This window comes from Sinocyclocheilus grahami, unplaced genomic scaffold (assembly GCF_001515645.1).
Source record: "Sinocyclocheilus grahami isolate Dianchi unplaced genomic scaffold, SAMN03320097.WGS_v1.1 scaffold825.1, whole genome shotgun sequence".
Classification (NCBI taxonomy): domain Eukaryota; kingdom Metazoa; phylum Chordata; class Actinopteri; order Cypriniformes; family Cyprinidae; genus Sinocyclocheilus; species Sinocyclocheilus grahami.
The window spans coordinates 224,232-250,877 of record NW_015506004.1 but is presented as its reverse complement, the minus strand read 5'-3'; the positions used below and the strand labels follow the sequence as shown (position 1 = coordinate 250,877).

Below are 26,646 nucleotides of genomic sequence, written 5' to 3'. Positions count from 1 at the left end.
CACACACGCGCGCGCACACACACACACACACACACACGGACTCACACACACACACACACACACACACGTAGACACATCATTTCCATCTTCGTATCACTGCATGTATGAAATAAAATTTTCTTGTTTCTAGACAAAATATCTAAAAATTCTTAAATCAAGATGCATTTACTAGATAAGCAAAATGATATAAGATGTAAAGTCAAATTATCTGCCAGTGGGGTCTTAAAACAAGATTATTTTCTTCCCACACTGGCATAATTTTACTTGCTTTAAGCAAAATTAACTTAATTCAGATTTTTTCCCCCTCAGGAAACCAGGCTAAATATCTTATGTCATTATCTAGTAAATGCATCTTGATTTAAGAACACACACATTTCCATCTTCACATCACTGCATGTGCTCCAAAGACACAAGTGAAGCACTTCATGAAATGCAAAAGAAATGATTCATAATTGATTTGAAGGCATTTCCATATTCAGCCTCCTCACACTCAGAATCACGTCTGACTGCGTGATGAGCTTCATACAGCGACATCTGCTCAAATCTCACCTGAACATGATTCCCTTTGACTGAAGAAACGATTTGTTTGTGCTCCGTGTTTCACTGAACTGTTAAATGACCATCTGTGAGAGAGAAATGAGACACAAACTACATATGTCTTCATCTGCAGTCACCAATATATACAGTACATATATACTATATATATACTGACACACTTACATGTCATTAGTAATAACTCCAGCACAATTCAACACAGATTTTTTTCTTCAAACCTGTTTTGAGTACAACACCATGTCTGATGTAAACTTGTTTTTATTTAGAGTAGATCAAATATTAAACAGATTGCACTATTACAAAAATGTTTTATTTGTGTTTAGATGAAAGTAACTATCAGGTACCAGCGGAAATGAAGGATTCGTTATGAATGTAATTGACACAAAGTCAAAGATGTTTCATGTTGAAATTTCAAAGCTTATGAAATTAAATGAGCAAAAACCAAAATGTGTTTCAGTAATCCCTAATCATTTAAAAACTACATCCTACTGGAAAATCCAGTTAATAGCAGCCCGAGGCAATGACTGAAATAATTATATAGCATTTCAATATTTGTTTCAGAGTCTGACACACTATTACTCTGATAGTATTTCAGCTTTGTAAAGTATGTAAACGTGCAAAATGGGTCTGTAGTTTCATTGAGTTTCAGTGCATTCTGTGTTTTTCGGTGAGTTCCGGTGTATCTTTAACAGACGTGCGTGTGCTATCTGAAGCCTATCTGATAGGAAACGTCCTGTAGATGTATTGCAGACGTCAGATAGGGTCTCCGTGATGGACGTGTGCTATAAACCCCATACAGAAATCTCTAGGGAGCCCGTGCTGAATTAGTCTTTTGACGTCACGACTCTATGATTAGCGCAGATCACCACTTCTAGAAAACACCTGAAAGAACGGCCTTGATTCTGAAAGCATCTGACTCGCGCTCATGTTCGGTGACACGCAAAGTTGATATTTTCAAGCGGTTTTTCGGGGAATGCAGCATCTGTTCTGCTCGTTCTGTGTCCATCACATTCACATCCGCTGGACTGACCCGAGTTCAGATCTTCAGAGGTCAATGACCTCGTCACCTTTACTTTTACAGGTGGACTTTACCCACAATGCCCTGCTCTCTCAGAACACCTGTGATGAGACAGAGGCTGCTCTTCATGTGATTCACATATTTTAACTAATAGTGAGGATGCAACGGGCGGCGGGTGCTGCTTAATCTTGCCCCATACAGCAATAAATAAATAAATTATTGGCATAAATATATTATTTACCAATATATATTTTGGCCATTTTCCTAAATATATTTGAAATATTTAAATATATATATTTTTAAAAGCAATTTAAAATGCATATACATTCACAATACATTGACATATGCCACATTTGAAAAAAACTAAAACAAAAGTTATTTGTTTTCCATAATACGTGTGAACATAGAACACACAATAATCACATAACTGAATAAAATGTGAGGATCATGGACTGTCTGTGTCATGCTTTGCCCCTGTTTCTGTTTGCTTATTTGGTCATGTTCCTGTCCTCGTTTTCTTAATTAGTTTGGTTACGATCCCATGCACCTGCGTTTCCCCAATCATCCTGTATTTATGTCCTAGTCTGTTCAGTTTGTGTTTGTCGGGTCTACTCGTTCTCTCCGTGTGTTGGCTCAAGCACCTGTTGTGGATGATCTCCTGTGTTTCGTGGTTAAAGACTGTTAAACGTTTCCTCGTGAATCCAGCATGTTCCCTCGACAAAAAATCAACAAGGAACATACTTAACAATGTTCCTATATGCAAAAAAAATCATTATAAATCATTATAATCTCTAGTGGGCTAGTAGATTACATTAAATGTAGGCTACTGTAAGATTGGAAATTTATTTTCTTGTCCCTGAAATGCATTTTAAAATATATTTTGGTATATGAAGGTTGTAACCAAATATATTTTCAGTTTTAAAAAATTTATTTTCACTGTTTTCAACATATATTTAACATATATTTACACACACACACACACACACACTCTCTCTCTCACGCACACACTAACAGACGGCTGCATGTCGACCCACTGCAGGCCTCAGACTCGCAGAACAAACTGCTTCATCATTCTGAGTGTTTTAATTACAAGTTTGAAATCCTTTTCTGCTTTACAAGGTTATTGTGTGTTTGTGTTTTCTGCTCGGACAGACCTGTCACCCCGAGATGTGTTTGTCCTCCAGGTGGCCGAACACACACACACACACACCTGTTTCCTCTGGACCTGATGTGTAACTTGTGCAACTGCAGCTGAAAGTGTTCTAAAATCTCCTGCCCTCATCAGTTCTGTGACCTTTGCCCTTTGAATCTCAGCTCAGTCTAATGACACGCTGCTGCGGCTCCAGATCCTCCTCGGATGTTCAGCGTAATGTCTGCTCATTAGGAGAGGCGGAAGATCAGAGCCGGACACTTTAACACTGTTATTGGACATCTGTCTGTTTGAGACAGCGATCAGTCAGACGAGAGACATCTGTTTCACAGCGCCACGTGTTTAATGTTCTGATGTTGGACTGAAAGTGTCTGTTATCAGCGCAGATTCATCTGTCACTGCTCCGAGAGGCAGAATCTGGGTCATTCCCATCAAACACGTTCTCAATCTGCGGCTCAATAAATTATTCTATTTATTTGTATTAAAAGTCACATTTTAAATCGCTCTTGCAGTGTGTGTGTGTGTGTGTGTGTGTGTGTGTGTGACAGACTCACACGAGTTTGTTGGTGTGCTTGCTCACCTGCGCAGCAGTTCTCGAGCTCTGCGTGCGGCGGGTCTGTGTTTCTGCAGTGCCGCAGTACAGAACGCCGCTAGCGTGTTGTAGCAGTGCTCTCGCAGTGCATTATGGGTGCTGGTCTCCCACTGCGGGAGTTCACTGGTGTAGCGACACGCCGCCTGAACAAACTCCAGCAGCTTCTGCCACTCGGCATTCTGCTGGAGCAGACGTCCTCCGTCCTGACACGAGCGCTGCACAAACACAACCACAACCACATCACACTTCATCAACAACTCTGGCCACACAGTGAAACAACTGAAATGAGTAATTTATTAATCACAATAATTTTGTGTACATGTCATTTGTCATCATTTTGTAGTTCAGTTCAGACTTTAAAATCTGATGATAGAGCACAGCGCTAGCAACACCAAACACATGGGTTTGATTCCCAGGGAATATATGAACTGAAATGAATCTCACTCGGTTAAAAGCATCAGCAAATGCATGAATGTCAATGAAATTATGTTCTACTTGACCTCCAGTACAACTGATGAGCTACATATTATACAGAAACAGATTCACTAGCAGTCCACAGTTTGAAATAATCCAAATGTTTAATGTTTTTGAAACAAGTCTCTTCTGCTCAAGGCTGCATTTATTTGATCTATAAATACAGTAAAAACAGTGAAATATTATTATGATGTAAAACAGCTGTTTTCTCTGTGAATCTCTGTTAAACTGTAATGTATTTCTGTGATGCGCAGCTGTATTTTCAGCATCATTCCTCCAGTCTTCAGTGTCACATGATCTTCAGAAATCAGTATAATATGCTGATTATTAGAAACATTTCTGATTATTATCAATGCTGAAAACAGTTGAGCTTCACAATATTTCTGTGGAAACCATGATATGCTACCAATGAATAGTTTGGAGAACAAAAAAATATATACTTTAATTCATCAAGAATGCTTTAAATTGATCAAAAGTGTCAGTAAAGGCATTTTCAATGTTACAAAAGTATTTTATTTCAAATAAATGCTGTTCTTTTGAACTTTCTGTTCATCTGTGAATCCTGAAACATAAAATGTATCACAGTTTCCACAAAAATTTTGAGTGTTTTCTGTGTTCAACATTGATAATAATCAGAAATGTTTCTAATAATCAGCATATTATACTGATTTCTGAAGATCATGTGACACTGAAGACTGGAGTAATGATGCTGAAAATACAGCTGCGCATCACAGAAATACATTACAGTTTAACACATATTCACACAGAAAACATTTATTTTAGATTGTAATAATATTTCATTATTTTTACTGTATTTTTGATCAAATAAATGCAGCCTTGCTGAGCAGAAGACTTCTTTCAAAAAATCTTAATGATTCCAAACTTTGCCCAGCAGTGCATGAAACAATATATTACAATGATCGTAACTGTAACAGTGATTTGCTCTCACCCTGAAGGCCATCAGGTGTGGACGAGCTTTCCTGTAGCAGTGTGCGTCTCGGTTGGAGGCCAGGCGGGAGTATGGGATGGATCTGTAGACGCTGGCCTTCTTCAGATGCAGATCCTCCAGTAAGAGCTTGAGGTCAGACGTGAAGGAGCCGGACTCCATCTGAACGGACTGAGAGCACGAAACGGCACGATCACGGGACGCTAGCGTAACCGCGCATGCTTGTAAAGACACAGGTTTGCTCTCACCTGCTCGGCCAGCAGAAGACTGCGGAGCAGCTGTCTGGAGACGGACGTCTCACACGCGTCCAAACCGCCTCTGCTCCGGCGTCTCCCTGAACCTGCGTCCCCTTCAGAGACAGAAGAGCATCTGTGAGCACTGACTTCACGACACACACATGCACACATGCATCTCAGGGTTACTCACACGCGTGTCCAGGTCTCACGCCGCAGCCGTGCGTCCCGTGTCTCGCACCGCCGGACAGGATATCCATGTAGGATCTTCTCAGACGTCCTGCGGGGGGAAAACTGACTTATGAGGCTATTGATGAAGGAAAGCGGTGTCAGCACAGACATTTGACAACGATGAGGTGAAATACATTAAGATCTTCATCATCATCATCATCATCATCATCATCATATCTTTATGATTGTCAGCAGAAGTTGCGGCTTCATATCCAAGGGTTTCTTTGCTTGCTGTTGTTGTTTGTGAAGACTGGATGAGAAAATCAGACTGATCTGGAAACTTTGCATCAGTGATTTTCTTATTCTCCTGTTTGTTTTTCTGTGAAGCTGCTCAGAATCGCATGAAGCACTATAGAAATAAAAGAGACTTTATACTGACTCCAGAATGTTCCATTGTTTTTTCTTGGCCTTCTAAGACTCTATTAACTTCCATGACTATAAACAAACTATCAAACATTCATTCCTGGGATTCGGTAACATCTTAACTTGGAATATATATATTTTTTCTACATTAATTTTCTAAATACCCCACATCACAAGGCACACATCAAACATCCAACAAATCATATTTCCCCACCTCAGGCAATAAAGACCTTTTATTCTTTTCCTTTTTTTATGGGCTCTTTATTTCTGTAAAAAAAATATTTTTAATTTAGATGTTTATCTAAAACCACAATTTATTGTTTTAGTCCATAACATGTCAGATGGTAATCAGCAAGAAATGCTTTCATTCTTAATTGTCTTCCCTGTTATTCCCCAATATTAAATATTAATGATACAAAGTGTGACGGGGTTGAAGACTGTAACACATTTGAAGGGATGCATTGTGCATATTAACATATTACATCAAATATTCTATTTATAACAAAAATATGAGCGGTCATGATTTTGGTAAGAATATATTTACTGAAACCATGACTATTTTATATATTTTTTTATTAAAGTTATTGATAAATGAAGTAAATAACTCAACCCTGTCACAAGTTTACAACCCCGAAACAATGAGAAATGCATTTGTGACGGGGTTGTGTTTCCTGAAGTGTGGGAGAGTAGAACATATGGCAGCAATAAAATAAGCTCATTCTATACTTACGGGTTCAAATAAAATGTTGAAAAATAGTACGTTTCCATCTTAACTTAATGTGACGGGGTTGAGTTGTTAAGCTTGACCGTACGCTCCCTGCATATAATACGCCTGAAAATATGAACAAAAAGTATGATGCTACTAAGCATTTTCCGGGCCACTATTAAAGAGACCTGAATGATGTAATTTCTGCTAAATGATGTCAAATATAAGCGGATTATTAAATTATTCATGAAGAATGGTTAGTGTGACGGGGTTGGGTTCAGACTGAGGGACTGGAAAGTCTGTTTTATATATATATATAATACATTACATTATTGCCAAAAAAATGAGACATTATTTTAGGCTAAAACGGCAATTATAATTTTTTATTCATTATAATGGGCATACCAAAGTCTTGTAAAAAGCTTTTAAAACTTCATTTTAGTGAACCACCACTTTCAAAAGTCTGGGGGACTGAAATATTACCGAATCCCAGGAATGACCCATATAATAATTTCAGCACTGAGACTCTGAGATGATGAAGGTGATGACGATAATGAAGAAGACGAAGATGGTGATGATGAAGATGAAGGTGATGATGATGAAGATGGTGATGAAGAAGATGATGATGAAGATGGTGATGATGAAGATGAAGGTGATGATGATGAAGGTGATGACGATAATGAAGAAGACGAAGATGGTGATGATGAAGATGAAGGTGATGATGATGAAGATGGTGATGAAGAAGATGAAGGTGGTGATGATGAAGATGATGAAGGTGATGACGATAATGAAGAAGACGAAGATGGTGATGATGAAGATGAAGGTGATGATGATGAAGGTGATGATGATGAAGATGATGATGAAGATGGGGATGAAGAAGATGAAGGTGATGATAATGAAGGTGATGATGATGAAGATGATGATGAAGATGGGGATGAAGAAGATGAAGGTGATGATGATGATGAAGATGAAGGTGATGATGATGAAGATGATTGTGATGATGATGAAGATGATGATGATGATGAAGATGAAGGTGATGATGATGAAGATGATTGTGATGATGATGAAGATGAAGATGGTGATGATGATGAAGGTGGTGATGATGATGAAGGTGATGATGATGAAGATGATGAAGATGGTGATGATGAAGATGAAGGTGATGATAATGAAGGTGATGATGATGAAGATGATGATGAGGATGGGGATGAAGAAGATGAAGGATGATGAAGGTGATGATGATGAAGATGATTGTGATGATTATGATTGTGATGATGATGAAGATGAAGGTGGTGATGATGATGAAGGTGATGATGATGAAGATGATGATGATGAAGATGATGATGATGAAGATGATTGTGATGATGATGATTGTGATGATGATGAAGATGAAGGTGGTGATGATGATGAAGGTGATGATGATGAAGATGATGATGATGAAGATGATGAAGATGATTGTGATGATGATGATGGTGATGATGATGAAGGTGGTGATGATGATGAAGATGATGATGATGAAGATGAAGGTGATGATGATGATTATGATTGTGATGATTGTGATGATGATGAAGATGAAGGTGGTGATGATGATGAAGGTGATGATGATGAAGATGATGATGATGAAGATGATGATGATGAAGATGATTGTGATGATGATGATTGTGATGATGATGAAGATGAAGGTGGTGATGATGATGAAGGTGATGATGATGATGAAGATGATGATGATGAAGATGAAGGTGATGATGATGAAGATGGTGATGATGATGAAGGTGATGATGATTGTGATGATGATGAAGGTGATGATGATGATTGTGATGATGATGATGATGATGATGATGGTGATGATGAAGGTGAAGGTGATGATGATGAAGATGAATGCTGATGATGATGATGAAGGTGATGATGAAGAAGTCCTCACCTGTGAGTTTGGCCTGTGGTTCTGGGATCTCCACTAACACTGACCTCTGATCAGAATCATCTGCCATCTTAAACTCTTTCTTCTGGTGATGATGAAGGTGAAGGTGATGATGATGAAGATGAATGCTGATGATGATGATGAAGGTGATGATGAAGAAGTCCTCACCTGTGAGTTTGGCCTGTGGTTCTGGGATCTCCACTAACACTGACCTCTGATCAGAATCATCTGCCATCTTAAACTCTTTCTTCTCTTCCTGCAGGAATGGCGCGATAAAGCCTCAGTTTTTCAGCGTGAAACTAAAGTAACCTTCGGGATCGCGACTTAAAACACCGATGAAAACTAAAGAAACTAAAATTCTGAAGAACATCAATGAAACTAATCAATAAACAGCGATGAAGCGCGGAGGAAAGTTCTCTTCGGCTCCAAGAGCGTGCGCTCTGCACGCGTTCATCCCGCCAGGCCCCGCCCACAGCATTTAGCGCGCGGGCGGGGCTTCCGTTCGTGCGCTCTGATTGGCTCGATGCTGCGAGGCGTCATTCTGATTGGTTGGACGTCAGTGCTGTGCTGTAGAAGCTCAGGCTCGACTAAACTGTGAGTTCAAGGCTTTCATTTGAGCTTAACTTCATTTTAACCAGAGTTGTGAAGGTTACTTTGGAAATGTAACAGGTTACAGATTACAAGTTACCCTATTTAAAATGTAACAGTAGTGTAACTTTTTCAATTACTTTATTAAAGTAATGTAACTGATTACTTTTCATTACTTTTTGATTACTTTTCTAAATTTCTAATGAATGTTTATTTGCAACTGTTAATCATTTCCAAACATGTACAGCATGCAGGGTTAACCTTACAGTAGTGCTCAGACTTTCACAATCCTTCATCACTAGAATTAAGATGATCATAACTCAACACATCCACCACAAAATCAGACTTTACTGCCGCCTTTACTTTGAGATTGATCTGAAGTGCAATGCGGGTTTAATTAAAATCATAAGAAACAGTTTACTGATACTGTTTTTGAAACCAAAATCTTTGCATAACTACAGGAAACACTGCATGGTTTGGGAAAAAAATAGTTAATTAAAAAATAATAATAAATATAAGCATATACATCAACTCAAATACAGTTATCTAACAAGCACGCGTCCTATTCTGTGTACTAAACTCCTGAAACATTGCTGTCTCTTTGTATGTATGATGATAGCTTTCTCAAAAGAAGTCAAATGCTGATGAAGTGACTCAGAGCGGTTCTAGAGATGATGTTTATGTGTTCGTGTACTCATATACTGAGGCTGAAAACACCGCGAGCTTCAGTAGGCCTGTGTGTACTAAAAGAAACCGCATGTCTGCGCCATTCATTTCCACGAGGGCCGGGGAATCTCACACGCACACACCCACAGCAAATTCTGAAACATGGACAACCCTATTTTTTGCATGGACCTCACATAAAAAAGGTTGTCTTCATGATGTCCTTTATTCAGTATTTTGAGTGATGGCTGATGAGCAATGCGCTGCTGCTGCTTAACTAAGTAAGCATTTCACACTAAGTATTGTCTTTTTGCAGCTTAATATTCACAGACACTAGTCCATATCACGTTTTGATTCAAGTGTATTGACCTACTTTTGATTTATTCGTCCAAAATGTGGCGTTAGGCTATAGGAATCCGTTTCTATGACTGGATTCTAGGAACCAGTCGGTGTTTTCCGCATCGAGGAATTATAGGGCCGTATGTCTCAGAGTAATCAGTGCAATTTGGGAAAGAAATCAATTAAATCTGGATGTGGATGTGTGAAAATATTCAAATGCAATCCCCTTTGTAATCATTAACATTTTCATAAGTAACTGTGATTTAATTACAAATTTTTCTTAGTAACTGTAACTGATTACAGTTACATTTATTTTGTAATTAAATAACGTAACGCCGTCACATGTAACTAGTTACTCCCAACACTGATTTTAACTCTACCTCCATTTAAAGTCCGGGTGCTAAATAATGATTTAATGAAATCATAATCAATAATGGTGTTTTAAACTGATGTGCAAGATATAAAAAGTCTTTTATTAACATCCAGATATCAATCATCAAAAATACTTGATGCTTCAAAACCATAACAGCGGTTACTACCAATTTAATGAGTGCTATAATTACGTTTTGTCAGAAGAAAAAAAGAGAGAGCAAAGTTCAGCACCATAAAGTGAAAGATGAGGAGGTTATCATCACAGTGTCTTTGTACTTTTGAATACGGCTGAATATAGAGTCTCGTCACAGCACCAAAAGCGATCAAATAAAATGAAACACAATCAACAGAAATGGGTCAGGCATGTGGACGCTTCACTCATGATTTGGTAGTCTGGTTCATCAGGTTCAGGTTGTTAGATGCACGCTTCCCAGAGTCCAGTGGGGTTTGGACGGCGCTGTTCGATGCTTTGGGTTTGGGAATCCTGGTGGGTCCAGGACGCCGGAATGATTCCAGAGGCATCTGTCAGGAGCCAAAGAGAAAGACTTCCATCAGTCGGTGCACACAGAAGAAGCTCCCAGAGCTGGCAGTAACTGATTACAGTATCAGCCGACCGCTTACACACATTCAAAAAGTCTGTCAGTTTTGTGGACATTCACACATTCAGAGACCGGTCACTAGTCAGGAGGACACACAGCATTCCTCCACTGGATTCAAGAAGTGTTTCAACATTGCGTTTACTTCTGATGAACATTAATGTTTATTTGAATTATCACTCAGTGGGTTATTTAACCATGTATCACTGTGTCTTTGGAAGGCTTTTGTCTTTCAAACACATTAAAATGCACAAATTCACATTATTACATGTAATGCAGGGATTCCCAAACTTTGTCATCTGATCATTTTTCACCTAATATTTTTACTTGAAGAACCCCTGAGATCTTAAAATAAATATTTTAATAATTAAGTATCACATCTGCATGTTCACGGTTCTCTGACGTTGGTTAATGTTCGCATGACATACAGGTAAATATTTCATTTTGTTAGTAGGTGTTTTATTTTGATTGATGTTATTTGAAAATGACTTGCTTTTCAATAAATTCACGAACCCCAGTTTGGGAAACATAGCCTATACAATATAATGTTTAATGCACTTTATGTTGTTAATTACAATGAATGGAATATATTTTCTTACTCTTTGTATTTATATATCAATATATGGTACAAGATTATCCTATTTAAATCACTGTGATGAACGAGTTAGGTCAGAAGTCATCTAAAAGTAGTCTGATTATACCTAAAATGTGTAATGTGATGGATTACGTTACTAACTACAATTTTTGTCATGTAATTTGGAATTATTAACAGATTACAAATTGTGATGAATCTACCCAGCTCTGGCAGATATAGATTATATAGATTAACCCTCCTGTTAATCTTCTGTGTTTGTGCTCAAATTGACCCACACTGGTTTCAATGCAACTTGCCAAAAATCGCCACAATGAAAAACACTAAAGACTCGTGTAAAAAATAGAAAAGCTCTATTGTAGTTTGTCAGAGACTAAAAAATGTCAAATATGTGAGAAATTTAATTATTTAATTTTCCATTTATTTTTATTGTGCGAGGGGTCAATTTGACCCTCATATTTTTGTTCAAAATAAATTGAACAAAATAAAAATTGGTATTTGTACTTCCTCTTTCTTTTTGTTATTATTTATGTCTTTTTCTCAAACCCTTGTAAGAGTAATTGGGTTTCTCACATTTCTTCTACAGTCTAGTGATCGAGATGCAAAAAACTAACATCAAAAAACAACCTCAAACAGCAAATTTTCCTTGGATCAGAAGACGAGTCTCAATTTTGAGTGCACTGAGTCTTGAATATTATGTATTTAATATTTTGGTGTTTGACAAGCTATAATAAAGGTTTTATGTTTTTATCTGATTCTTCAGAGTTTTTCAAAGTGTTGGAAATAGCTTGGAAACAAATGAGAGTCAATTTGACTCCCAACACCAAAGTCGTAACAAAGTGTGTCCAGCCTTTCCAAAACGTGTCTATGTGTCGAAACTTTGCATGTACATTCATGACCCTAAATGAGAAATATTCACCAAATTTCAAGAAGAAATAAAAAGTTCAAGCAAATGGAATATGAGTCAAACTGACCCCAACAGAACAGGTCTACGCAGATGTGTATGGTGCTGAGATGACCAGAAGATGGCGCTCTCAAACACAGATCCGCTCTAGTACATAAGGACACACCAGACTTCATGCTCTCACACCAGCATGCACTTGAAATTTCAACCTTAGAAGAACCTAATCAAGAAGGCTTCAAGAATATGGTTTGCTTGTCACATAACTGTATCACCTACAATATAAAGGAAAATCCAGTTGATTATAGCTGAGAAACTCTGACATGAGTCTGTGGAGGGAGAATGATGAATGTGTTTGAGAAATATGTGAGATGTTTTGTGTTTGGAACAGTTAGACAGAACGAGAGCGAGAGAGACAGGAGGCTCAGTGCAGACAGACGAGTGTTTCTGCAGTCATCTGTGATCGTCTCGTGAGGTTTGAGTGATGGATCTAATTCAGCACAATCAGCACTAATGCTCTGCCAGAGACTGATGCCAGCACAGGAGAGTTCGGAAAGCATGTCACATTCAGGCCTCCCTCTGCTGCACATCTGCAAATGCATTTCTCTACTGTTAACAAAAATATGTACTAAGAACGTTTGGCTAACGTTCCCATTTAGTTATGAACACTATATCTCTGAATGTTCTCTGAAAGCGTGTTGTTTTTTGGTTATGTTGCAACATTACGTTGAACGTTCCGTTTTATTATTTTGCGGACACTATGGCAACGTTACTTTGGAATGTTCTCTAAGCCATCTTAGATGAACGTCCAGCTAAAATGTTTCAGAAAAACTGATGTATCAATAACGTTTTCGTGCTAACGTTTGACGAACGTTATTGAAGACCAGATAACTTTGAATAAACGTTCTATTAATGTTAATGGAAGAACGTTTGTACATAACTTTAATAGGACCTTGCCAGAACATTCGCTGTTAGCTGGGCTGGTTCAGTCTGTCAGAATCAATCAATCGGTGACTTCTGCAGTGGATTTGGAGATGTTTTTCAGCATCCAGAATCTGCAGAGAACTTTCTAAATGAGCTCTCCAAAACCAAACCAACTGCAGGTTTGCGTCACACATGAAAAATGTTCAAATGTGGGTCATGCTGTGCTCTGGGCTTGGGTAATGCCGCAAAACCTGTGCGGCTCGAGTCAGAGGGCATGCAGATGCACATAATGACCGCTAATTAAAAGTGTGGTACGAGCAGGAGCTTCCTGTGCCAGAGACGAGACGGTGTCTCCACGGCGATGCTGCAGCTGCTGTCACCATGGAAACTAAACAAGGCTTTTATTTGGGCTTTGGAGGGCCGCTGAGAGAACCGCCTCCAAACAGTTGTGTTCTTTTGAAGGAACTCGCAGGAACATTTTAATTGTTTACCGTTTAACGCTTCCCGTCACACATGCTGCTACGTCTGAGTTTCTTTACCAAGTAACTCTTCTGATTAATCATTAACCAAAGCCTAAACTAACCTAAGCTTGGTCTCACACTTATCAGGTGAAAAATCAGCTAAACCAACTTTAAGGGCAGTAAACCACCCTGCACTGTTTTTTTCACAGGGTAATCATGTGTCTAGTTAGGTCTGTGTATGAATATGCTATCAGCCATCATTGAATCACATGAAAAGCACCTCTAAATGATTCCTTCAGTCCCATCGGGCACCACATGTCATTTGTGTTTCTTGGTAACGAGGTTCATGTCATCTCTAGTGCACATACTGCATCGATTCAAGCTAAACGAGTGCGTGTGTGTTTGAGTGTGATTCACTAACAGGGCTGATGAGACATCGTCTCACTTCATAATCACAGCTGTTCCCAAGCCCTCCATGAACAGCAGTTTGTTTAGCCAGACAACCAGAGGATACACACTCCAGACGGCACAAATTCCAGCCTGAATCAATTTAACGCTTGATATAGTCCATGTACACGAGTGCTCACTCACTCATGTGCTCCGATTCATTAAAAGACTATATCTATACCACGCTGTAATGTTACTGTGTGTTTGATGGCTATTTAGTTTCAATACACTACTGCCAAAAAACGTTTCATCTTTTTTGACCAGTGCATGCAAACTCAAGTTAATGCTTTAACTTTCTACACACTGCAGAGCTTTAATGTTGCTTTTTTGGAGTCAAATCTCATGCAGCAGTGGACGGTCATGCAGACGGTGAGGTTTTCCATGATCTCATGTGAGAAGACTGTAGATCTTCTCAGTGAGAGTGGATAATGGTGGTGTTTTGGACCGGGCCAGTAACTATGACATCAGACAATGAACTGAACTCATGCAGACATGTTCTCAACCTCTTCTTACCTGATGAACACAAAGTGAGGTTTACCTCACAATTTCGCTCATTATATAAGCTGATTCGGTTAATTTACCCCAGAAACATAATACTATATGTCTTATTAGTGGTTAAATGTTTTCTATTAAAATGTTTTTCTGCAAATAAATCATGCAGTATTACATCATAAACATCTCTCTGCTCTAATGTGCATGAGCTTCTCATCAGAATGCACCAACTACCTAAAATAATATTAGATTAAGCTAATGTTAATATTCTCATTTTAATTAAAAAATTAAAAAATAAAAAATAAAATGTGAGTGGAAAATGGAAAATAAACCAAAAACGCAATTGTACATCAATCAGTGAACTTTAATGGTACAGGATCATTTGCTATCTAGCAAAAAAACAGTAAGTGCACTTAACCTCAAAGTGACGTGAAAAAGCACAAGAGCTTGTATTCTCGTTATGTGTCGTATTCTCTGCTTTCGTTTTACATGTCATGCACATAAACATCTCATTATTAATCAAACAGAGACAAACAAATCAAACCAACAAAAGAAACTACAGTTAGCTGCTACTGCAGTCACGGATAACAGATCTGAGGGTCTGGAGTGGATCACGGTGCCAGGGGTCGACGGCTGAGGAGATCAGGGGAAGGGTCACTAATCAAACACTAGTCAGTCTGGGTCAGTCACAGATATTACTTACTGTAATTTGTGAGGGTTGTGAGATCGGACTGGATGTGGGCTTTATCACGATGCTGCTTGTGATTTTGTTGTTGCCTTTGGCTGGAGTGCCATTGGTTAGCACTGGAATCCTTTGCTCCGGCCCGAGGGAGTAATAGGGGATGGATTTGGCTGTGGGGTTTACAGATTGAATGTAGGGGCTCCCTAAGTGAATATGGATTTTGTTGTCGTCAGTGGTAATGACATTTGGACCTGAGCTGTTGGACCTCTGCAGTTGCCAGCTGTTCTGCCTTTCCGGGCTCACATGGAAAACCGTATGACCTCCCACAAGCTCTATTGGCTCCGACCGGTCAGGGCTCCCGGTCGTAATGGACACGATCTGAATGGGTGACATGGCTCGGTCCGGGGTCACCGATCCGCAGGACTCAGAAGCTAGAGTTTGCGAATAGGCTGCCGTGAGCGGCGACATGGAGCGATCGGGCGTGCTGGGGCTGCAGGGACTCTCTGGAGGAGGAGGAGAACCCTTGGGTTTGTTGGAAGGTGAGATTGATGAGCTCTGGAGGATCGTGATTCGCTGTTTTGGAGGGGCACCGCTTGTCGGGATGACCGCCGTGCTTGTATAGGACTGGGCGTTCTCTGCGGTGGGACTCGTGATCTCTAGAGTTGCCATGTTGTGCCCATGTTCAGGAGTCACTTTGATATGGAGGGGTTGTCCAGGACTGTGTGCAAGGAACACGTCTCCCTGTTGAACATGATTACCATTCTGTCTCGGTTGTGTCTTGCCATTTATTGGATGCTGACTTTCTCGAGTCTTAAGAAAAGGGCCTCTCACTCTTCTCATGTTGTTGTTGAGATTGTTGACATTGTTCATGAGTGATGGACTGCATTTTGTGAGGTTGATCTCATTGTAATTAACCTCATCCTCTGGATCGCTCTCCACGTATAGCTTGCCGTTGACCAGGGCGCGTTCCAGGGGTACAAGGTTCTTGTAATTTGGGGACATGCTGTCTACTGGGTCTGTCTGCACCTCCTTTGTGGAGACTTGGAGATCTGAGAAACGTCTTCCGTTCATGCCCGGCCTTAGACTCTTACTGAAGCGGCGGTATCTCTCGAGTTCTCGTGTAAGGGTCTCCATCTCTCTGGCCAGCTCTTTGTTCCTGACCTCTTGCTGGGTGAGTTTTCTCTGTAGGGTCGTGTGATCTGTTTTCAAGCGGCAAATGGATTCCTCTGTGCCCATGTACTCGTGGATCTTCTCTTTGAGGGCTTCGACCTCTCTAGTGAGATGGCTGGATTTGGCTTCTTCCTCTTTCAGACGCTTGTACAGGATATGCTCTTGGTTGGATTCCTCTTTCTCAGCCAACTGGTACTTGGACAGTTCCTGCCTGGACATCTCCAATTCCTCCAACAGGGCTTTTGCTCGTTCCTGTTCATTGGAATATCTCTTTTCCAGGGATTCAAACTCATCTTCAGTTTTCAAAAGATCACCCTCAACTGCCTTCATCTCCTTTAACTTCCTCCTGAGGCGTTCCACTTCCTGGGTCAGATCTTTCACTTTGTTGTCTTCTTGTTGGTAGTGGTAAGGAACTGGACTCTTTGTGTGCTCCTCTTTGGATTTGTTCCTCAATAATCCTCTTTCCACTGCTTCCAGTGACTGAAGCCGCTTTTTCATCATGCTGACTTTGGACTGAAGGTCACTGTTTTTCTCTTCCTCCGTTTTCAGCTTAGCTTTGAGCTCATCCCTCTCCCTAGTGGCAATACACATCTTCTCCTCCAGTTCGGCCTTTGACCACAGAGCTCTCTTGCTCTCTTCGATCAGTTTTTCAGTGACAGTGTTGACTTTGTCTTGTTCTGCCTGCAGTTTGCCAGTGCTGTTTTGCACTTTGTCCTCCATCAGCTTTAACTTTTCAGCTATGGCTTTTCTCTCATCCACCAGCATGACAGTGAGTGTTTTCAGTTTTGTCAGATCCTCTTTCAGTGCCAGCTCCGTCTTCTCCAAATGAACCTCGGTAGCTTCAAGCTCTTTGATTCTGACTCTCAGCACATCTAGTTCATTGGACATGTGTTTAGTCATGGTCCGCTCTTTCTCTAGGGTGCTTTTCAGTGAATTGCATTCCTGCTTACTCTTCCCAAAGGCGTCTTCTAGTTTTTCAAGTTCCATGATTCTGTGATTCAGCTTGTCCACCTCTGCTTTTAAGCTACAGCTCTGGCTCGACTCCTTCTCCAGCTTTCTGTTGAGGTCCCGGCACATGTCTTCCATCTTGATCAGCTCCTCATCCTTCCCCTCCATTTCTAGCACTCGTTTCCTCAACTCCTCCACCTCCGACACTAGGCTGGAGTTGCCACACTCCCCGCGGCTCATTTTATCCCGTAGCTCCAGCAGTTCTTCCTCCGCTCTGTGCAGGGTCTTGTTGGTTTCTTCCAGCTCATCTAACTGCCGGCTGAGTGAGGAGAGCTTCTGCCGCAGCTGTCTGTTCTGGGCATCTTCATTGGTCAGTTTGGCAGTCATGGCTTCCTGCTCTTGGTGGAAATGGCAGGCTTGGTTGCGTAACTCCTCCTCCAAGCGAAGGACTTTGTTCTCCTCTTCTTGCAACCGGGTTTGGACGGAGCTCAGCTCCTCTTGGGCCTGAGTGGCAGTATTCTGGAGTTCTTGGACCTTCGTTGTTTGTTGGGTCAGCTGCTCGACGAGCCGCTGCTGTTCATCAACCACTAGCAGGGCAAAGGACTTAAGCTTGGTCAGCTCGTCCTTCAGATTAGTGACTTTCTTATTGTTCTCTTCCTCCTTTCTCTCCTGGTATGTCTTTTCCTGACCAATGAGCAGTTTCAGTCTGGGAAGAGAGAAGAACATATGGAAAGACTGTTAATATGAGACAAATAGACAGCCTTGGAATTTTCAAAACATGACATTTTAAAAATTTGTTGTAATTGTTTTGTGCAAACCTCAATTTTGCATTGACTTTAGAAACATTTGGGCTTAAAGTGAAAGCTAACTGAACTGGTATTCAACTGGGAACCTTCATGTCTATGTTTGTCCATGACATATGAGGATATATGGAGGAAAGCAAAACCCCGTAGACTAAAAGTGGGGCAGTGTGTGTTCCAGAGGTACAACGTCGGGCAGAAAGTGGGGTCATGGTGGCTGGCGCGAGTTTCCCTTCTCCCAAATGCCGCCAGCGGTGGAGGGTGTTTTGACTACAGGACGCAGCTGCCAACCTGCACTACAGAAGGCATATTAGAGTGGAAATGGAAAAAGTCTCTTAATAAGGGGGTTCCTCTGTCTCTCCCCCCACACCCATGAACACCACCACCTTCCTTCAGTGGTTTTATATTTTAAGGAATTCCCCCTCCTCCAAAGGCCATTACTGACTATGTAAACAAAACCTCTTTCAGAGGCTCCTAACCAGCAGTGGACAAGGATGATGTCAGCTGTACGAGGCGTATGAAACCACCTCATCCAGAAGTGTGTCTACATGCTTACATGTGTGTGTCACTCATACGTGGCTTCAGCCATTGAAAGGAAATGGAAAACCGGGTTAAGAAAAAAATATTAAAAAATTCAGAAGATGAAAATAACAGAACATAGATAAAATATAAGTGAAAGTCCGATTCTTAAAATACAGTATTATAATCACAGTGCAGTGTTCTACTGAACATGAACCAAAGCTCCAGTGTGTTCTTTTATGAGTTCTATGAGATTACAGCACTGGTTTACAGGCTGAACTTTCATAAAGCGGTCAGCCGGCCATCCTCACTACAGATGCTGGAAATATCTGTGGTGTTTCTCTTACATTGTGACTTAATTAAACATTTGTGGTTCTCCATTAACAGAGGAAAATGAAAGCCAAAGGTTTAAGTGTTTAAGATTGAAACCCTATTGTGCTAATTTCTCACAAATGCTGTAGTGAGCTCATTATCTGCCATCACAATGCCAAAAAATAAAAAATACATCCAAGATGCATGTGTTAGATCATACTACCAAACCCTTGTTTTTTATTTAACAATCTGAACAACCTCATAAGCTCAAACCTGATGCTACATTTCTTTGTAATTTAACAGCATGATAGGTTTATGCAATCACTGCATCACAGTTTACATATTAACCCTCCTAAACAGTATGCAGAGCGTTCTAGAATATAGTGCACTGAAAGCAGTATGTCAAATGTGCCTGGATACTATACTATTTCCAATGCATTTTCAAGTATGCATGTGTGCTAAGAGTAAAGTAATGAATTTAGCTTGAGGCGGACACAAACAGTTCAAGACAATGGTATCAATCAAGATGAAATGTTATGGCGTGGTAGTAACTCCTAATGCTGCCGTACTGTACTTTCCCACCACTGAAGTGCATACTATTCCTGTAATAGAAATATGCTAATTGAGACACAACCTATGATTCCCAGCAGCCTCCCGGGTGGAAATGACATGTCTTCTGAGATCATGTAAATACATTTGTTCTGGGACTCTCATTTATTTAATCTTCTAACCACAGATTCTGGATTATACAGTATACAGACAACTGTGTGATCGATCTGACACGGCGCTGATGAGAAAACATAACGAAAGCAGAAAGGATGCTGAGCTCATCAGAATGCAGCAGCGTGAGCTTGCGACGGCCTAAAAGCAGCTCAGGAAATCAGAAACGCTCCTTCCCTTCCCCGTTTTAACCTTGGACCGCCCGATCGACTTGGACTCGCTCCCAAGAGCCCAGATTTTTACAGAGAAAAGAGAGGGAAAATCTATGGGAAAAAGACTTTAATACAGACTTGGAAAAGCGTGAGAGAAGGATTTAAACGCCATGAATAAGGGTGTGTGAAATCTCAAAATACTCGACTGCATTTCGGATTTGAACGTTACAAACGTTTTGTGTGTCGTGGCATTTGTTAGTTTCTGTGATATTATATGTGAAAATGCAGAAAAACGGATGCCGCTGAGCTCTCATTTAACAGAATTTGCATTTTTGTCTTCAAATGCTGATCATTAAACAGCTTTTTAGTAATCATCTTTAAAGCATTACAGGCTAAAAGACTCGTCTAACATCCATTCTGTAGAGGCCAGAGGCGTTTGTGTCCAGCAGAGGGCAGCAGATCAGACACGGATCTGCTCATACAGGAATTATTAAGACTCATAGTGCTCAAAAACAGGAAACTAAACATGCATCAAAGGACTAACAGGTTTACAAAAACACTTAAAAAGTGTCCACAACTAGAACACGTCAGTGACAAATTAAACAGGATAGATTTCCATCATCTACAGTAAAAATCAGTCAGTTTAGTGAGGTGAAGTTCAGAAATGACTTCTAGAAACAGCAGATACTTGCACTGGAGAGTAACTGTACTGGAGATAATAACTGTATGTAAGCCGAGTTAATAACAGGACTGACGTTAATGACAGTACATAACTGGAACACATTCATCTAACAATTATAACCTCGTCCTTTTCCAAAAATCTGCTCATTTTATTCATTTACTTTCAACCGGCATGAAATTAAGTCTTGGTGAATGTAACTAAACGAACAGATGAACATCTACATCATCTGCAGGATGGAGGAATTACATTATACAGACATGAAACAACAGACTCAACGATCATCATCATCATCATCATCCTAGAAGAACACGTCTTCACTCAGCGCTGCTCATTTCTACTGACTTTGAGGTTTAAAAAACATCAGGTTTGATGCAATGTAAGTTTTACCACTAGAACTCAATCCACCAACTCATTTAAAGTTAAATCATCTCATATATAATGTGATATCAAAGACCATCTACATGCAGTCAGAGGTTCTGCATGTGTGTGTGTGTGTGTGTGTCGTACCTGGTCAGTGCTGTTGAGCCGCTGCCGCTGGTGTTCAGTCTGTCAGTGATCTGAACATTCCAGCTCTGAAACTCAACAATGAGACAGACTGAAGACGCCTATGAGAGCATGACATCATCAGCACACCCTTATATGGAGCCTTTCACAGCCATGAGCTCATGCATGTGTGTGTGTGTGTGTGTGTGTGTGTGATGAGAAACTTTCTTTGGATTACAAAATTTCCTTCTGGTTTTCTTCACTTGAAGTCATTAATTCACCCAAAGGCAATACAGAATGTGATTTTATCATGTTAATAAAATTATTTAAAAGAAATAAGAGAGTGTCATGTTTCAGTTTCTTTAAATCATCAATTAATTCATGAACTTTAAACCTCTTGTCTGTCACGAGTCAAATGAATCTTTCTGAATCTGAATCCAGACATGAGGTGAATCTCAAAAGAACATGAACGGCTCGTATTTCACAGGAAGTGACCTCACAAACCATGTTTACGTTGTAATACCCATGTAATTATACACATTTGTGTCCTCATAAACCATATATTCAAGAACACACACACACTGGTATTCCTATCATTATGGGTTCATTCCACAGTTGTAATGGATTTTCTACTGTATAAACTGTATTTTTTATCCCCTTACCCTAACCCTAAACCTACCCTTCACAGAAAAATGTCTGCTATATTTACATTTTAAAAAGTTCATTCTGTATGATTTATAAGCTTGTTTCCTCACGGGGACCAAAAAAATGTCCCCACAAGGTAAAATTTACTGGTCTTAATGCCGAGTTCTGTCATAAAACTCCACATGACGCAGGCTGATGGGTCCTTAACGCAAACTGATGATATTCACAGCGTTAAACTACTTGGCACAAGCTGATTGGTTCATGTTGCATACACAGTCATTTAAATGACTGGTTAGCATTCACTAAAGCATCTCCTCTGAAACCCTCTACCTTCCCCAGCTCCACCTGTATATATCTTCTATGGGTTATGTTATATGCTATTTGTGCAGCAGTCCCTATAATGTAGGGAATACCAGTTCACACACACACACACACACCAATTTGGTTACATTTGATCTATGTCTCATAATCACACACATGCACTCAGTCTCGCACACACTCACACACTCACGCAGTCACACTCTCGCACACACACTCTCTCACACACTTATGTACTCACACACTCACACTCTCTCGCACACTTATGCACTCACACTCACACTCTCTTGCACACTTACACACTCACACTCTCGCACACTTACGCACTCACACTCTCTCGCACACTTACGCACTCATGCACACACTCTCGCACACTTATACACTCACAATCTCTCGCATTCTCACGCACTCACACTCTTGTGTGTGTGTGTGTGTGTGTGTGTGTGTGTGTGTGTGTGTGTGTGTGTGTGTGTGTGTGTGTGTGTGTGTGTGTGTGTGTGTGTGTGTGTGTGTGTGTGTGTGAGTGTATGTGTGTGTGTGCATGTGTGTGTGTGTGAGTGTGTATGTGTGTGTGTGTGTGTGTGTGTGTGAGTGTGTGTGTGTGTGTGTGTGTGTGTACGAGAGCGAGAGACAGAGATCAAATTCAACCAAACTGTTCAGTTCATTAGCTGTTACATGATTTTTGTTTCATGATTATTTACTATCTTGCTAACACTTTATAGTAAGGTTTCAATAGCTAACTAGTTAAAGCGATTAATGAACAATACTTCTGCAGCTAACATCAATTTCAACATTTACTAATGCATTTTTAAGATCAAATGTATCTGTTTAGTTAATGCAGTGTGAAATAACATGAACATACATTTAAACAGATGATGTAAACTAACATTATTAGGTTAATAAATACTGTAAAAATATATTGTTAATTGTTAGTTCATGTTTGTTAAGGCATTAATGTTAACAAATGAGACTGTAAAGTGTTACTGTTATATTTGTCCTCGAACAGTAGATAGAACAACAGATAAAACGTTAGAAAGAACTACAGATATTCTATATTGTTCAATCCTTCTATATTGTTTAAGTCCTATTTCAGCTGTTCAAGTGATCTAAAGAATTTTCTACATTGTTTTCATGCTTTGGCAATACAGAATGTGATTTTATCATGTTAATAAAATTATTTAAAAGAAATAAGAGAGTGTCATGTTTCAGTTTCTTTAAATCATCAATTAATTCATGAACTTTAAACCTCTTGTCTGTCACGAGTCAAATGAATCTTTCTGAATCTGAATCCAGACATGAGGTGAATCTCAAAAGAACATGAACGGCTCGTATTTCACAGGAAGTGACCTCACAAACCATGTTTACGTTGTAATACCCATGTAATTATACACATTTGTGTCCTCATAAACCATATATTCAAGAACACACACACACTGGTATTCCTATCATTATGGGTTCATTCCACAGTTGTAATGGATTTTCTACTGTACAAACTGTATTTTCTATCCCCTTACCCTAACCCTAAACCTACCCTTCACAGAAAAATGTCTGCTATATTTACATTTTAAAAAGTTCATTCTGTATGATTTATAAGCTTGTTTCCTCACGGGGACCAAAAAAATGTCCCCACAAGGTAAAATTTACTGGTCTTAGTGCCGAGTTCTGTCATAAAACTCCACATGACGCAGGCTGATGGGTCCTTAACGCAAACTGATGATATTCACAGCGTTAAACTACTTGGCACAAGCTGATTGGTTCATGTTGCATACACAGTCATTTAAATGACTGGTTAGCATTCACTAAAGCATCTCCTCTGAAACCCTCTACCTTCCCCAGCTCCACCTGTATATATCTTCTATGGGTTATGTTATATGCTATTTGTGCAGCAGTCCCTATAATGTAGGGAATACCAGTTCACACACACACACACACACACACACACCAATTTGGTTACATTTGATCTATGTCTCATAATCACACACATGCACTCAGTCTCGCACACACTCACACACTCACGCAGTCACACTCTCGCACACACACTCTCTCACACACTTATGTACTCACACACTCACACTCTCTCGCACACTTATGCACTCACACTCACACTCTCTTGCACACTTACACACTCACACTCTCGCACACTTACGCACTCACACTCTCTCGCACACTTACGCACTCATGCACACACTCTCGCACACTTATACACTCACAATCTCTCGCATACTCACGCACTCACACTCTTGCACATTCACACACTCTCACGCACTCACGCTCTTGCGCACTCACGCACTCACAATTTCTCACACAATTACATATGCACTCTCTCGCACACTTACACACTCACACTCACACTCTCTCGCGCACTCATGCTCTCGCACACTTCCGCACACTCACACTCTTGCACACTCACACTCTCTCGCTCACTCATGCTCTAGCACACTTACGCACTCACAACGCTCACACAATTACGTATTCACTCTCTCACACACTTACGCACTCACACTCTCGCACACTTACACACACTTATACACTCACAATCTCTCGCACAATTATGCATTCACTCCCTCGCCCACTTACGCATTCACTCACACTCTCTCACACACTTACGCACTCTCACACTCTCTCACACACTCACTCTCTTGCACACTTACGCACTCACACTAACGCACTCACACTCTCGCACACTTATACACTCACAATCTCTCGCACTCATACTCTTGCACACTCACACTCTCTCGCGCACTCACGCACACTCACACACTAACACTTATACACTCACAATCTCTCACACACTCATGCACACTCACACTCTCTCGCGCACTAACTCTCTCGCACACTCACGCACTCACACTCTCGCTCTCACACTCTCTTGCACACTTACACACACTCACGCACTCACACTTTCGCACACTTATACACTCACAATCTCTCGCACACTCACGCACTCACACTCTCTCATGCTCTCACACACTTAAGCACTCACACTCTCGCACACTCACAAACTCACACTCTCGCACACTTATGCACTCACACACTATTTCGCACTCACACTCTATCGCACACTTACGCACTCACACTCTCACACACTCATGCACTCACACTCTTACACACTCACACTCTCACGCACTCACGCTCTCGCACACTTACGCACTCACAATCTCTCACACAATTACGTATTCACTCTCTTGCATACTTACGCACTCACACTCACGCACTCTCTCGCACTCACACTCTCGCACACTCATGCACTCACAATCTCTCACACACTCACACTCTTACACACTCACGCTCTCGCACACTTACACACTCAATCTCTTGCACAATTACGCATTCACTCTCTCACACGCTTACACACTCACACTCCCTTTCACACTTACGCAATCGCACTCTCACACACACTCATGCATTCACTCTCTCGCACTTACGCACTCACACACTCACACACTCGTACTCTCTCACACGCACTCTCATACTCTCTTGCACACTCAAGCACTTGCAATCTCTCTCACACTCACTCTTACTCACACACTCATCTGGAAGTCATCTGAAGACCTCGGCTCTGTTTGCAGAAGTTTCAGGGCAACACAAACACATTGTCCACTGCTTGTGCAACATCCTCATTCCTCCACACAAACAACACAGATTCCTTCATTGAGAATCACAATCAGTGTGTCTGAGAGAGCCTGTGTGAGTCACATGTGTGTAAGTTCAGCGAACGATGATGCAACGCTCACATCTGCTGTCAGGAGAGCTGGATTTATGCAACATCTCTAGATGAAGCTTCAGTGAAACAAACCCATCACAATGCTTTCATCTCACAAGCATTAAACATTATCATGTGACTTTCTAGCAGCTTCCTGTTTAAACTTTTTACCAACATATGAGTAACTTTCAGCCACAGCAAGAACAGAAGTCACCACATAGTAATGATTCTCATAGTAATGGCACTCTATACCGATACGTTTACTAATCACAATCAAAGCATCTCCTATATTTCTCAGCATTGTCGCTTAAATGACTGCTGATTAAATGTATATTAAAATATTATCATGTATACTAAAAATATTACTCACAACGATTAACTCAACTACTTAAAATCAATTAAAATCAATGGACTGTATTTTCATTAATACTTTTTGAGAATTGCTTACTATTGCAATTACATGTTATAGATCTTGAACAATTTGTGAACAATTAATTAATGATTGCTTCTCTTAAACAACAGATGCTATTTCCGTTTCATCGCAGCGATCTTACACTGAACACTCAGATGTGTGCACTGATATATCTGCTGCACAAAATAAAAACAATATAGCTAGATATAAAATCATGAGACCATTTATACCATTGATATATTTCATCATATATTACAGCACTATTATAAAACACCTACAGACATAAGAGCATGACTTTGAAAAGCATATGAAAAGTGCATTAGAAAATAAATTTGGCTTGACCTGACAAACAAATCACTCTGCAACTGATAAGGAGTGTGTGTGTGTGTGTGTGTGTGTGTGTGTGTGTGTGTGTTTAAAGAAACAGACAGATGTTTATATGGTTCTCGTGGCCTGCAGCTGATTACCTGAGAAGAATGACATCATAACTGAACCCATATGAGCTGATGATCTCACTGCACAAGAGCGTGTGTGTGTGTGTG

At 40.3% G+C, this 26,646-nt stretch overlaps 2 protein-coding genes across 2 annotated transcripts in view; both read right to left on the bottom strand.

Moving 5' to 3' along the window:
- LOC107562489 (uncharacterized) overlaps window positions 1-8,418 on the bottom strand; it is a 23,952-nt gene extending 15,534 nt beyond the window's left edge. Inside the window, exons 1-5 of the mRNA XM_016247122.1 lie at window positions 8,187-8,418; window positions 5,162-5,248; window positions 4,984-5,084; window positions 4,739-4,906; window positions 3,304-3,530 (exon numbers count right to left, since the gene is read on the bottom strand). Coding sequence (XP_016102608.1) covers window positions 3,304-3,530; window positions 4,739-4,906; window positions 4,984-5,084; window positions 5,162-5,248; window positions 8,187-8,418 — 815 coding nt within the window. The remainder of the gene's footprint in view (window positions 1-3,303; window positions 3,531-4,738; window positions 4,907-4,983; window positions 5,085-5,161; window positions 5,249-8,186) is intronic.
- A 1,887-nt stretch (window positions 8,419-10,305) lies between these two features.
- Window positions 10,306-26,646, bottom strand: part of LOC107562488 (filamin A-interacting protein 1-like) — a 36,845-nt gene continuing 20,504 nt past the window's right edge. The window contains exons 3-4 of the mRNA XM_016247121.1: window positions 15,262-18,064; window positions 10,306-10,667 (exon numbers count right to left, since the gene is read on the bottom strand). Of these exons, the coding sequence (XP_016102607.1) occupies window positions 10,524-10,667; window positions 15,262-18,064 (2,947 nt within the window). The 3' untranslated portion in view covers window positions 10,306-10,523. The remainder of the gene's footprint in view (window positions 10,668-15,261; window positions 18,065-26,646) is intronic.